Genomic DNA, 13,440 nt, shown 5'->3' with positions numbered 1-13,440 from the left:
TGTGTGTCACGGCAGTCTGGGAGAACTGGTTTGCGGAACTTGTAAGATGGCGTGCAGATGTTGGAAGGTATGCTGTTGTCTGGCAAAGGGATGTTCTTTCAGTTTCTATGCTGGATGTGTACGAGATGCTGCTTCATCGTAACGAAAGGTAATGATGAATACAACTTGGCAGTGTTTGTATGTTTGCCTTTTCTTTTGGTGATTGTGTGTGACTGTGGTAATACTGGTGGTACATTCATGCCACGTATATAGCTTTCTTCGCATGGCTTACATGTGGTGTGCAGAGATTGCGAGCAGTCTTAATTATTTCCACGTCTATTCAGCAGAATATGCTCCAATTTTCGTGCCAGTTCGAGTTCGCAAAAGGGCCTTCGACTTTTTTCCCTAAAGCACAGCGGTGACATTTTTTTCAATCCAGAGCAAACATCAAGTGCGCTGACACAGCTCCTCTGCAGAATCGCTGCGATAATTCTCAGGCACATTGGTGTGCAAAGAGAGACCTTCGGTTTTTTTATTTTTGACCCAAAATGTTCGCATGGCATGAATGACGTGTCTGGCTCTGGCTGGTTACGACCATAGCCAGTCAATTGAGAGCCAAGTCAAGCCAAGCCAAGCCATCGGTCAAGCGCTTCCGAAGCAGAGAGAGAGAGATGGCTGCCAGAATAAGTTGGGAAGGTACGTTTCCTAGATTAATTGCTCTTTCTTATGTGTTTTATGAGCCGCTGCGAGAACAGAAAAGTCTCACTTGCACCATTCTCATACAACGCATTTCCTAATTACCAAGATGTGACTCACGCCATCAATGAACCACCAGCACGACACTGAAATTAGCGGAAATGGTAAAGCTGTGAAATCTGTAAATTAACGCCGGTCCGTAACTGACACAGGTGACTTGGAGGGACGAGAATTTGTTCGGTGGGGTACACTTGTGAACCCCACTCAGTAATACGTAAAAGCACGTACCGCTCAGCTACCGGATCGGTAGCTGAGCATCGGTGTGAATGAATATTCGTCTTCTGGTTATGGTGAATACCAGAGCTTGCGATTTTAAACAGACGTGCCATTGTTTGCTTTGGGGTGTTATTGAACCATGTTCCTACCCCGTTATACTAAGAATGTATAGTATTTTACCAGGGTAATACATCTTAGTCATTTTTGTTTCAGATGCGAGAGAATCTCTAAAGCAATGGAGGGAAGAAAATGATAGAAGGTCAGAAGAAACGGTTGATCTGTGGCTGAATACAATTAGCAAGAATGTTGACAGGCTGGGTGACGAAAGTAAGTACCAATTTCACATACAGAGACATAGTAAAAGCCTCCTGCCTTTGTCAGGGTTAAAAATATGCTGCAAATGGTTTACAAATTTCGTGTATCTACTTCTAGAGTGGGTTGTGTATGAACAAGTATGCACAGCTGCCCTTGACTGTCACCGCATGCTTTTGGCAAAGGTGAGTTTAGTCATGTGAAGGATGCAAATGCTAGATGGTACACAGTACTAATAAGAAGATTGCAGACGACACAAAGATGGCAGACCGTGTTTCAGTCACGTATGCACTTTCAGCTGAGTCAACATTCGATTGATGAACAGCCAAAATTTCACGGAAGTGGTTAATAAGTCCAGGTTTTGGGCGAATGGAAGGCATGAAAAGCATTATAATGAGGAAAGCTTAACGGAACTCTAAAATGTTAATATTTTGAAAATGCATGAACCATCTTGCTCAGGGTGAACTTTAATACCTTATTCAACACAGTTGCTACCACTGTATCTGTACAAGTTTGTAAGCCTTGCACTGAATTTTGGAAATGAAGTATCACCTTCGTTTAGAGTATCTTTGTCTACAGCATATAAAGCAGACCTTTTGGGACATTTTTATAAATTGAATCGCGCTGTGATAAAACACCACTCAGCAAAATTTGATTGTGTCCCTCCCTATAAACTGCTTGGTGAGTTAAGTGGGTTTTTGAGCAATCCTACATGTCATTTTACTACTCCTTCAACACTGTGTTTCTCGTCTAGGAATGCCTAATAAAGCTGAATGAGGAATTTCCTGGAAGTGCTCGGGTACGAAAGCTGGAGGCAATGCAGCTGGAAGCTCTCGAGAAGTAGGTGTGCAGGAATTTCACGTGCCGCTGCGAAACACCACGCTTTATCTTAAAGGTACGAAGAAGCCAGCCTGCGTTACGACGCCCTGCTAGCCGAAGATGAAGCAAGCGCCGCATTGCACAAGCGCAAGGTTGCCGTTCTTCTCGCTCAAAACCTGATTCCAGAAGCCATTAAGGACTTGAGCGACTACCTTAAAAAGTTCATGGGCGACCAAGAAGCATGGCTTCAGCTCAGCCATCTTTACATACAGGAGTACGATCTCCCAAAAGCTGCCTTCTGCTTGGAGGAGCTGATCCTCTGCAACCCTCACAACCACCTCTACTATCAGCGTTACGCTGAGGTACGATTCCGCTATCAGCGTGCGGGGGTCACCACAGACCTGCTTGCTTTTTCCCAGATCCAGTACACAATTGGGAGCTTCGACGCCATGGAACTTGCTAGGTCGTACTTTGCGCAGGCCGTCAAACTCAACCCCAACAACATTCGGGCCCTCTACGGCCTTTTCATGGTAGGCATAGAAGACCCTTTTTTTTTTTTTTTTACCGCACAAACTGCGTAAAAATTTGCGCGTACCTCGTTAAGATAAAGTTTTCGCTTACACCTCAGGCATCCAATCACATTGCTTCATCCTCAAAGTGTTCGGTGCAGAAGAAAAAGGACAACCAACGGTACGCAACGTGGGCATCGCAACAGATAGCGAAGAAGTACCAGGTTAGTGTTCTCTAGCTAAATATGTTTACAATATTGGTAGGCACTAGAAAATAAATAGATATCGTTAGTTACTAGGTTTTTAATTTTCCACAGTATAAATTTGTTAAAAGCGATAAAACCTCGGGACCAAAAAAAATGATGAAAGACGAGAAAAGGGACACACACACATTTTTTTTCATCCCGGCACTGGGGCTTCGTTGCTTTTAACAATGTACCACCAACCGGCCAGGATTTCAACCCGGTTTACATAAGCACATGTTTTCGTGAAACCTTATCCTGTATCATGCTTCTACCATGTGACACATGTAGTTCAATCACATTATAAAAATGAAATTTTGTTTATTCACACGTATCAGTTCTAAAACTGAATGTGCTTCTTGTTCCCTCTCCCCGTAAACTGATGAGAAACCGTGATTCGTATGAATACTTAGGTGTCACAAGTTTATGAGAGGAAGGTGTTGTGTGGACACATGTTCTGAGGGGCGTGCGCATCGATTGACCTTCTTTTTCTCCTCGTTTCTTTTTAGTTATTATTATTGCTGGTCACAAGTTTCATGTTGTCCACTTCTCACACTCTCTCATGTCTATACACCTCCTCGAACTAAAGGAAATTTCACCCTCAGCACCGTCACACAAGTTCACTTGCCTTTTACTCTTTTCTGCAAGGATGTGTGCACCAGATGCTCCAATAAGCTGCAGATTACTGGATATACATACAAACATAAAACTTCATATGAACAACAAAGTTCTAGGTATTTGTGTTACCTTAACAGTATTTGCTTTCTCATTCCAGGAACATCAGTGTGAAGATCAAGTGAAGTTACTTGAAGGAATGATAGGCTCTCTACAGGTCAACTGAATGGCATTGACATTGTGGCTCGTACAGATGGATTGTGGGCAGCTTTTCCATCACATTGCTGAAGCAAGTGTTCAGTAAATCTGAGAACATATTACAGTCTCATGGTAATTGTAAGCAACTTTGCGACGGTTAATATGGTGAGGACCCAGAGTAAGTGCCTCCATCTTAGATTGTTGGTGATCCGACCACATCCCTGCATCAAATTTGTATCTCTGACAGCCTCAAGTTCATTTTGGAGTTTCATCTTGATTGCCTGTGTGTTTGTCTGTTGTGGATATTATGGTACATATTGCGCGGATTATTTTCTTGCGCAAAAGAAGTTCAGAGTGTATTCCATGTAACAAATTTTAACAAATATGAGATGCTATAACAACCTTATACAAATATGGCGTGTCATCTGCTGTCGTCATCGTGATTGTTCTTGATCGTTTTCATTTGTGCAAAGTATTTTTCGCGAAAGCTGTCAGCTGTCTCCGACATTGTGGCAAGGGAGGTTTCCTGCGCACAATTGTGAAGTAGTATTAGAGATGATATACACAGTGAGAGACAATGGAACTCACAGCTGGCTCTCGTGTCTTCTCCAGCGTGATAAGCAAACGTGATGAATGTTTTGTCAGAGGCTGTTCACTGCACGCAATTCGTTCCAGACAAGGATGGCTCGGGAGGAGGGCCTCGGAAAAGCTGCGCGGAATAAAATGAAGGTACAAAGTACCCTCTCGAATGTGCAAAGTATTGAGCTTACTCTGCATTATAAAACGGCATCCAGAAGACTATCCTTCCGCCCAGAGACAAGTACTGTGCAGCGAAATTGAGGAGGTCGCATATGACATTCTTCAGGCTGTAGGCAACCTTGGACGGAATGTGTTGTTCTGCACTGTTGAGAAAAAAAAAGTGGAACCTTTCTCTCTGCACATGTCACATGCTGGTTGTGCCACTCACAGATGACCAGGGATTGTGTACTTCTTATGGGTGCCAATTCTCTCGGTAGCTTCTCGAATTCCGTAGGGAGCTGTGACAAAAGAGTGGACGTCTGAATGCATCATGTTTCATCTGCACCTTATTAATAGACCCTGAAGTTTTAGGGTTAAACCCGATTTTTCCCCGAATTTGCACCCCGAATCGAGGTTCACCGGTTTAGGGTTAAACCCGATTTCTACCCGCAAGACTGCACCTAAGCTAGGCACCTCACGGCAATGACATACTAATTTTTCACAAAATACACGGTTGATCTCAACGTCTGATACTCTGGATAGGCTGTACAACGAACGTTTGTTCGACAATAGAGCTCGATTTATCCCCAAATTCAGTCTGATGGTAATTTTTCCGCCCGAATTTGCATGAATTTTCGACATCAAGTCATTGACCTGAATTTTACCCCCCGAATTTGAAAAAAAAATAAAACCCGAAAACTTCAGGGTCTACTTATTAAACTTTGAAAAACATTTTTCTTTTACCAGTATTTCTCCAGAAATGTTAATGAGGATACTCACGGTCCGTAACGATCGCGTCAAACCGAATGCCATCCCGCCAGAGGGGAAGAGACGAATCTGCGATGATTACGTCGCCAAATCGGGACTCGATGCCGTACTGGTGCAGGTTGGCACGGACGCTTTCGTCTGCTGCTCTCCGTTTCTCGTTGCAGCGACTCGGTTTTGCTGGAAAGTGTTAGTGCAGATAGAATGAATGCTGCCACAAGGCTTATACCTGCTAATACTAACCTCTACCGTGCAGTAACATGTAGTCTATGTCTGTTCCCATAACGTATGCACCGTAGTAAGCAGCAGGCACTAGAAGGCTCCCTTACGGAAGAAAGCACATTCTTAAATTAGAGAAATTCTTACACCCCAAAATATGTGCAGCAATAGGAGTACCTTATTTATCCCTAATCCCTAATATCTCAGCACTAGACAGGTTTTTTTCCGGTCCCAAGTTACAAAGACAATTTTACAACGCGTTTCGGAAAAAAGCACCCCCAACACACTTACACAGAACAGCATAGAAGCAGTACTGTGGCTCTACGTCATTAGAGCAATTCTGGTCAAATCACTATGGGTTACATAAATGTTCTTATGAAGTTGTGTGTGGTACAGGAAAGCAAAGGAGGTTCACTCAGGACTTTTGTACAATGTCTATCTCTCTTTCTTGTCTACTAACTAACATTGAACTGCCACACGAAGTTTATTCCCACATCTTAGAAACCCACTGGTTTATTTTCGCGGCATGAAAATTTTGGAGTTGAGTTCGAGTCAGCAGATATCAAACCATGGTCTCTTAAAACTGCCGTAAATATAGAATCTTTCTATGCTGAAGAATTAGCTCATTTTCTTTGGTCATGCGCCATTATTGTCAAGAAAGGTGAAAAAAAATCAGACCTGAAGGAAGCAGAACCCATGACGGAATGCAGGGTCAAGACCTATATACAATAAAACTTCATAGTCGTATGGTGGCAAGGGAAAAAAAAAAAAGGGAAAATAGCCGTCAGGCGAACTCGGGGCCTCTTGCAGCCCCAACATTGAATAATAATGGTAATAATGGTGCCGTGGTATTAGACGTAAGGTCCTACATTGGTCTCAACATTGAGACACTCGAAAAAGGTCAATACGCATATTGCCTTTTTAATGTTGACTTAATTCGCTTAGAGAACAGTCTCCAGCATTTGTTTTGTGTATTTCCAGCATTTCCAGCTTGAGGCCAGTACTTGGGATTTGGTCTATGTCTACCACTACAATGAACTGATTTTTTTTCGTGACAATCGGGGATGGTCGAGCAACATTGCTGGATCACTTGGCATGGAATGCACCAGCTGTATCATGAACTCTTACACTAGAAAGATGCCTTGAAAGATGAAAGAGTTATCCTTGACTTCACCTCATAGATGGTGGTAAAAATTGATCAATATTGCAGACTAGCATCAACTGCGATCGGAGGCATAGCAAGGTTGAGGGGGAAGGGGGGGCTATGTAGGCCACTTTGTATGTATTGCGCCATTACTTCACGGTTGTTCAGGTTGATTCGCTGAAGCGCTCAAGAAATGTGGTCGCAACTGGCGGTCACCATTTTGCCTTGTACATGTGGGAGCAAAGATAATAGATTTTTTTCCTAGTGCCACTTCCGCACACCACGAAAAAATTTCTCGCTACTCCCCTGACTGCGACATTTAGAAAATGTGTAGAAGAGCCCTGAATTACTGTAGAATGGCATCTGCGGAGCAACAGGCGCAAGTTGCAGTGAATCAAGCTTACCAGATCCCACAAAAGGATCGAGGACAAGGTGATTTTGTTCCACTTTAGCCATATTGGCCATGATGATAGAGAGAGTTGGATCCATAGATGTGTTTGCTATAAACTTGCGCGTCTTCAGGGAAAGTTGAGATTTCAGGAATCTCTGCCCATCACAAACCTGCGTGGGATGATGAAAGTAATACAGAACAGGTGTAAAAATGTGTGACCAGTCCACAAATTTACCCAACGTCCGAAGAAGACCATGTGTGGTTTTGGCGGAATATAGTTTGGAACGAGGCCATAGTATTCTATTAGGTGGAACACATGGTCAGGGTTATCCATCTTTATGGGGCCTTTCAAAGGCAGGAAGTCAAACTCCTGAAAATAGCATGAATATACACAAGAACTATTTTTTCTGACAGAAGAAAGTACATTTCTACGTTGGACAACACAAGAACAACAACAACAACAAAAAAGAAACGTACCTCAATCTTTTCAACCTTAACATCTCGAGGTACCTTTCGTTTTCCAAACAGATCGACATTTATTTTGAATGACTGGTCCTCTCTACCATAGAAATCCTGTAACAGGAAGCTCACAATGATATACCTAGGGCATTGTGCATCATCAGCAGATATTTAATACAGCAGGCTGACATTGTTGGTTCATAGAGCTAATGGCTATTGATGTGGTACAGTTTGTGGTAATAAGTACTATGAAGAACTGAGTGTGAACAGACATATTAGAAGCTACATCCTTATAGTAATGAAGTGGTTGCATGTACTTTGTGGCATTGGGATTTGTACAGGTCTGCACGATAGCACAAGCGTGCTCTGTTTCTGTGCTGTCCAAGCTTCTGACATGGACTGTAGAGGCATATACAGGCGCCACTTGTCTACAGCCACTGCCAGCTGAGTAGACAGTGGCCATGACAAGCAAACACACAGAGTGTTTGATTCGTGCAAGTTCAGATATATTGTTACCAACCCAGAATCCCGCTGGATATTGCCGTAATTGGTTCTGGACATCTTGTGTTTTAGATCCATGCGCCCATAGTTCGATTATGGATCTGTGGGGAGAAATGTAGGCATAAATCTGACACCTATTCCATATTCCTTTTCTCCTGTTTTGTTGCTTGAAATATAAGCTAGGATTCATGTATAATTTGAAGATGTGCAAGTTTCTTGTATAAAGTTGTATTAGAGTACAGTATTCTACGTTGTTCAACCCAAAGAACATGCTTACACCTCACCTTACAAGCACACTCCTTGAAGCAAGTTTCCTTGCATCAGAATCGCCTGACAGCTCCACGATCGCGTAGGGCTGCATAGACATTTGCATGTTGATAGTCAAGCCCGAGTGTGGACATAATAATAGCATTTTCATTTCTTTTTTTTATTATTATTATTTACCTCTTCTTCGGGAGCTTCAAGGAACTGTAGTGACAGCCCAAACATCGAAGCTATTGAATGAATCTCCTGCCAATACGGAAACCCATGTACAAAAACTGTTTGTCTGAGATCTCATTACAACGTTCTCACCGGCATTCGGAAGGGCACATGTTCGTGAGCAAACCATATTAAGTATTTCTTGCTGTTTCTCAAACTCACGCACTTTGCCATAGAAACTCCGCGCACCACGAGGACATCCCACGAATCCCGCGATTGGTTCGTTTTGGCTATTCCTGGCTGCCGGCTACTTTTTTGGCTTACCTGCCATTGGCTGCTGGCTGGCAAACAACAGAAATCAACAGAAATGGCGGCGGCTGCAGAAGATGATGATGCCTGGTTGTATGGAGAAAACGAGAAAGCTGATGGAGATGGTACAGTAGAAACCAGCGAAGATGCACCAGCAACTGCAGATGACCCCGTACTGTCTAACAATAAAGAAGATGAGCAGGTACATTGAAATACGAGAATTATACGAGGCAACGTGGCCCGACAACAGCTTAAAACACAGATCCGCAAATGTAATTTATTACCGAATATTACGGACTGCAGGACGCGGAACTGAGTGAAAAGTTGTGCAGTAAGCCAAGGCTACGGTTTCAGTTCCTTTAACGTCAGCCTGATCTACGTAAATGAGGTTCTATACTGCACTGGGTCATCAGACCAATACCAGCATAATTACGAGTACCGGTACAATAATTTTCGTGTGCCACATGTCATTATATGTTACCAGGGAAGGGAACAGATAAATTGTGTTCATAGTCGTCAAGTTTAGCGCTTCAAATCTATTTGCGTGTACCACACTTTGCAGACGCAATTTTCTGTGTTCCACAGGCACCTTCAGTTTCTCAAATATAAATTAATCAGTTTGTGCCACGTTGCACGCCCAGGGAAAGTTGTGTACTCGCATACTTCGAACTTAAACGAGAAACACTCTTGAACACTTTGTTCATCAACATCCAGCAGAAATGCATACTGTAAAAGTTGAACTAAGCAAGTAGTACTAGATAGCTAACCTGTCCTTTTTATTCCTATTTCAAACCTGCAGAAAGGTTCAGAAACGGGGGAGATTGACCAAGAAAAAGAACCCCACGACACCTCTGTCAGAGATGAACCCAAGGAGGGTGAGTCGGAAGCTAAGGCTGGGGAAGCAGAAGGTGGCGTCGAGGAGAACAACAACAATGCAGAAGCAGGGGAGGAAGATGATGATGATGACGATGACGACGACGATGATGACGTTCAAGTAAGACACTCTTTTTTTTCCTCCCACAATTGCTAAAACTTAACACTGTGGCTCGACTTGACACAGTCTACTACTAAGTAAACTACTAGTAAACTACTTGACAAAGTCTCAAGGCAACGTTCTTATTGTAACATACTTCAGAGTGGATACGAATAGGCTATAACGGGAGCTACGTAATGTAACTGTGTATCACGAAAGACAGATCATGAAATACAATGCAAACATGTAAAAGCAGCACAAAAGTTGGGATCTTGTTTCATGCGTGTTTTTCTTGTCGTTCCTAGTATTGGGTCTTCCCCTGCAGATTGGTATTGGCTTGTGTGTTGGAGGTACAGATATGAGGTACAACATGCTTAGCAATGAGAGACAGTTCATTACTTTTGTCAAGACCTAGGGGCCACACCGTAGGAAAAGCTAGCCTCGACTCTCTGTGCTCTTTATTCATACGCTTTCTCAAGCTGAAGGAAACGTCGTCTGCAATTTCTATGCACCAGCACTAGGGTCATTGCTGTTACTATGCTTGCTGTGTGAACGGCTGAGTAATATTAGATTCCATCACGACCGCTGTGAAGTGCAATACCCATAGGCGAAGAGTTCTAGATCTGCCGGAATCAGTTGGCACCTGTGGCAATACCTAATGTGCAATACTCACACTTGTGCATTGCTAGAAATTCTACGACATTCTGCCACATTCTTCTGAACCTGGAAGCTCAGCATGCTCATATTTACGCTTTACATTTGACATTTCCCAAACTTTGATAGGTTACCATCCGGGATATCAAGCCGTCCCCCTATTCCGCATATGTTGGACCTGGAGGGGCCAACACGGTGGTGAACCTCAACATCAAGCGCGGAGGAGCAGGCTATGTGGGTACTGTGGGGGGATTGCCAGGTGTGGGCGGCAAGCCCAGCAAGGGCCTCGACATCGATGCCGTGGGCACCGTCAACGGAACTCCCGTGTACGAATTTAACATCGAGTCCCTGGAAGACAAACCATGGCGGAAGCCTGGAGCTGATATCACGGACTACTTCAACTATGGATTCAACGAAGACACCTGGAAGATATACTGCGAACGACAGCGGAAGCTGAGAGCCGAAAATAATGTCCCCATGAAGGTAAACACATCTTGCCAGGTCAGGGAAGCAATACTTGAGCAACCATTGATGACACAAGCAGAGGGATCAGGGTGATAGAGCCCCCTGAAACCTTGTATTAGGCTATTGGAAAGCTCTAGTTTTGTGTAGCTGCACGAGTTTAACTTGAAGGTGGATGAAAATTCAGGATAGAATATTCAGTTCCACTGATAGTAATCTTTACCTAGCAGTGTAAACAAGAAAAGTTTTGCCCGTAGCGTTTTTTAGGGTGTCTGAACGGGTAGAAAACAGTAAAGGGCTTGATCACAACTTCACTTTCTTATAAGTGTGGTTAAAATCAACTATAGAAACACTGATTTCCCTTACACTTCATAGTAAAAGGTGGCTGCCTTGCGTTGCATCTCGAGCTCGAACTTGTCAGTGTCGATGTTCATGTTGCTGCGTTATCCTGTAAATGTGAAAGCAGCTTTGTTTGGGCAATATATTTCCATCTCTTATTTTACCCACGATTTTCCTCCGCTAGGCAACTCTTCACACACTGGGTGCTGGTAAGGAAATGCAGCTGCCCATCCCACCAATCAATGAAAACAGCAAATACACGGTGACGTCAGCCGTGGTGCTCGGAGGCAGTCCAGCACTAAAGAAGGCGGGGCCCCCACCTGGACGCAAGATGTCAGGAAGTATCGATGTCATCGGAGGAGGAGCACCGTCCCTGCCCAGCAGACGTCCTGGCGGCGCAAAAGAAGGGGTCATACAGGTTAATATCGGAGAGGCAGCTTTTCTAACACGTAGTTTATTTCTGTGTACATTGAAACAGTGTGAAACAAACACGATTGTTGTTTCTAAAAGTCAAGAAAATACAAAAAATATCAGTGCATAGTACAAAATCAATAGAACGAAACGATTCGCATACCGAGTGGCCGACAGGGAACCTTACCTGGTAAGGTCACAACTGAACACGACACAAAAAAAGTAAAATCATTAATGTTTCCAAGCCCGTGCGGGCCTTATCAATAGAAGGATGTTCTTGACAGTCACCCGTTGCTTATTCATTGAAGAGGGGGGTGTAACAATTTGGGAGTGGGCCAGGGTGTTTGTTAATGCAATCATTGTTTATTTTAATATGCCACGATTGCAGATGCTTCCGTAGCTTCACGTGCTAATATATTTGAGCGTTTTAAGTTTGTGTTGTGACTGTTCTTAATTTAGTTAATTTGGTTCAACTTACCAGTCAAAGCCTTGAACCCATTTACCCAGTTAATATCACGAAAGTCACCAAAGTAGATTCTACGCTAAATCCTCGTGGATCTCTCCAGCGGAGAGAGCCTTTCTAAATTTTCCCATTATGGGTTTATGTGACCCGCTCTCTTTCTTTTTGACCGTTCTTTCCGTATGTGTCCCGGACTTATAGTCAAATCATGTTGCTGGTCCTTTCCCCTTCAAACATTTCAATATCAAGAAGTGAGCATGACATAAGCTTTTTCGTAGATCCCTACATTTTGATTTCTTAAGAAGGACCAGAATGACATTGTGTCACTAAACTTTTTCAACTTTACAGTGTTACAACATTTACACCTTAAATTTTCTGTGCTGCCACGCAGGTGATCGGAGGTATTGAGCCAGGAACGATGCCCATGACGCTTCCCCCCACCCACGTTCCTCCTCCGGGCTACATGGGACTGCCACCTGACCCCAGCACCTTGGGCATGCCTCCTCCCATGATAGCTGGTGTCCCACCTCCGGGGATCCCTTCCAGTTACGACACAAACTTCCCGCCCAGGTTCACCCACCCGCCCCCACCGATCCCAGGCGGCTCGGACCGACAGTCCTCATCCTACGACGAACGCTCCTTCTACAACGGAGCCAGTTACGGTGCCACTTACGGCGACGATAGCAGTTCTTCCTGGCCCCGGGAACGGGAACGAGATCGGGACAGGGATAGGGACAGGGATCGGGAACGCGATCGGGAACGAGACCGGTCGTCGAGGAGGGAATACGACGACGAAGAGCGCGGGAGAAGGTACCGCGACTACTACAGAGAGAGAGATCGGGATCGGGACAGAGACAGGGACAGGGATAGGGATCGGGAGAGAGACAGAGATCGCAGGGAACGTGGTGAGAGGGGATCGGAGAGAGGGTCCGAACGTGGGAGCGAGCGAGGAGGCGAACGTGCGGCGGAACGAGCAGCAGAGCGGGGTTCAGAGCGGGGCGTAGAACGGGAGGAGTACGAAGAAGAAAAGTACGAAAGGGAGCGCAGGCATAGGGACTATCGAGATAAAGAGGAACGTCATCGGTCCTCACGAAGGAGGCACCACAGGGACGACGACGATGATGAAGAGAGAAGGTCCAAGCACAAACACAAAAGGTCAAAGAAGGAACGGACGGTAACGGAGGAGGTTGAGGCTGAACCCGAACCTCCGCAGGAAGAACAGGAAGAGGAAAAAGGAGAATAGTTGATGCGCACCGCAAGCATCCCACTTTCTGGTTCCAGGGCTGGGAAAACATGGCGTTACTATCTGTTAGAAGACGTTCATAAAGGGGCGTGTGTTACCGAGATGGCATGGAACAGTTGGTGTTCCTGCTTTTCTTTATAAATGTGCTGTACATTTCTTTCTTCCTGTTGCCATTCATAAAATTTGTGTTCTCACACGTATGAATCATGATCACTTGAGTTTTGTACTTGATCAATTTGCAACTCTGTAATAAACTCCTCATCCTGGTGCTCTGGCTTTTATTGTGTGTTGACATTTGCTTTTTTT

The 13,440-nt window shown here is 44.3% G+C and overlaps 3 protein-coding genes across 4 annotated transcripts; 2 read left to right on the top strand and 1 right to left on the bottom strand.

The window, feature by feature from the left end:
- The first annotated feature begins 99 nt into the window (after positions 1–99).
- LOC135393855 (ER membrane protein complex subunit 2-like) lies at positions 100–4,385 on the top strand. 2 transcript variants are annotated; one of them, XM_064624168.1, is made up of 8 exons: positions 100–148; positions 1,165–1,278; positions 1,384–1,448; positions 2,018–2,103; positions 2,159–2,444; positions 2,502–2,612; positions 2,711–2,815; positions 3,609–4,385. In XM_064624168.1, the coding sequence occupies exons 1-8, from the start codon at positions 115–117 to the stop codon at positions 3,672–3,674; spliced, it is 867 nt and encodes a 288-aa protein (XP_064480238.1). In that variant the 5' UTR covers positions 100–114; the 3' UTR covers positions 3,675–4,385. The 2 variants fall into 2 exon arrangements, with proteins under 2 accessions (XP_064480238.1, XP_064480239.1); XM_064624169.1 differs by lacking the exon at positions 100–148 and adding an exon at positions 589–675.
- On the bottom strand, positions 3,973–8,582 carry LOC135393854 (tRNA (guanine(10)-N2)-methyltransferase homolog). Its single transcript, XM_064624167.1, has 13 exons — positions 8,437–8,582; positions 8,308–8,373; positions 8,148–8,218; positions 7,883–7,964; positions 7,381–7,476; positions 7,139–7,273; positions 6,917–7,073; positions 5,393–5,473; positions 5,165–5,329; positions 4,614–4,683; positions 4,417–4,548; positions 4,235–4,355; positions 3,973–4,172 (listed from the first exon to the last, which is right to left on the bottom strand). Exons 1-13 carry the CDS (start codon positions 8,515–8,517, stop codon positions 4,068–4,070), a joined length of 1,362 nt encoding a protein of 453 aa, XP_064480237.1. The 5' UTR covers positions 8,518–8,582; the 3' UTR covers positions 3,973–4,067.
- A 36-nt stretch (positions 8,583–8,618) lies between these two features.
- Positions 8,619–13,403, top strand: LOC135393852 (pre-mRNA 3'-end-processing factor FIP1-like). Its single transcript, XM_064624165.1, has 5 exons — positions 8,619–8,794; positions 9,392–9,586; positions 10,349–10,702; positions 11,205–11,438; positions 12,283–13,403. The coding sequence occupies exons 1-5, from the start codon at positions 8,651–8,653 to the stop codon at positions 13,132–13,134; spliced, it is 1,779 nt and encodes a 592-aa protein (XP_064480235.1). The 5' UTR covers positions 8,619–8,650; the 3' UTR covers positions 13,135–13,403.
- The last annotated feature ends 37 nt before the right edge of the window (positions 13,404–13,440 follow it).

Source organism: Ornithodoros turicata, chromosome 5, assembly GCF_037126465.1.
Source record: "Ornithodoros turicata isolate Travis chromosome 5, ASM3712646v1, whole genome shotgun sequence".
In the NCBI taxonomy this organism is placed as follows: Eukaryota; Metazoa; Arthropoda; class Arachnida; order Ixodida; family Argasidae; genus Ornithodoros; species Ornithodoros turicata.
The sequence above is the reverse complement of the archived record's forward strand: the minus strand, read 5'-3'. Positions and strand labels throughout refer to the sequence as shown.

What these genes read in the sequence shown, in the direction of transcription:
- LOC135393854 (XM_064624167.1), bottom strand. Translation starts at nt 8,517, where the DNA reads ATGGCAAAGTGCGTGAGTTTGAGAAACAGCAAGAAATACTTAATATGG. An exon ending in CATGTTACTGCACGGTAGAG is followed by an intron (nt 5,330 to 5,392) that starts GTTAGTATTAGC and finishes AACACTTTCCAG; the next exon opens with CAAAACCGAGTCGCTGCAAC. An exon ending in TACACAATCCCTGGTCATCT is followed by an intron (nt 4,549 to 4,613) that starts GTGAGTGGCACA and finishes TTTTCTCAACAG; the next exon opens with TGCAGAACAACACATTCCGT.
- LOC135393855 (XM_064624168.1), top strand. Translation starts at nt 115, where the DNA reads ATGTGTACGAGATGCTGCTTCATCGTAACGAAAG. An exon ending in TGACAGGCTGGGTGACGAAA is followed by an intron (nt 1,279 to 1,383) that starts GTAAGTACCAAT and finishes ATCTACTTCTAG; the next exon opens with AGTGGGTTGTGTATGAACAA. An exon ending in CAGCTGGAAGCTCTCGAGAA is followed by an intron (nt 2,104 to 2,158) that starts GTAGGTGTGCAG and finishes TTTATCTTAAAG; the next exon opens with GTACGAAGAAGCCAGCCTGC.
- LOC135393852 (XM_064624165.1), top strand. Translation starts at nt 8,651, where the DNA reads ATGGCGGCGGCTGCAGAAGATGATGATGCCTGGTTGTATGGAGAAAAC. An exon ending in AAAATAATGTCCCCATGAAG is followed by an intron (nt 10,703 to 11,204) that starts GTAAACACATCT and finishes TTCCTCCGCTAG; the next exon opens with GCAACTCTTCACACACTGGG. An exon ending in CAAAAGAAGGGGTCATACAG is followed by an intron (nt 11,439 to 12,282) that starts GTTAATATCGGA and finishes GCTGCCACGCAG; the next exon opens with GTGATCGGAGGTATTGAGCC.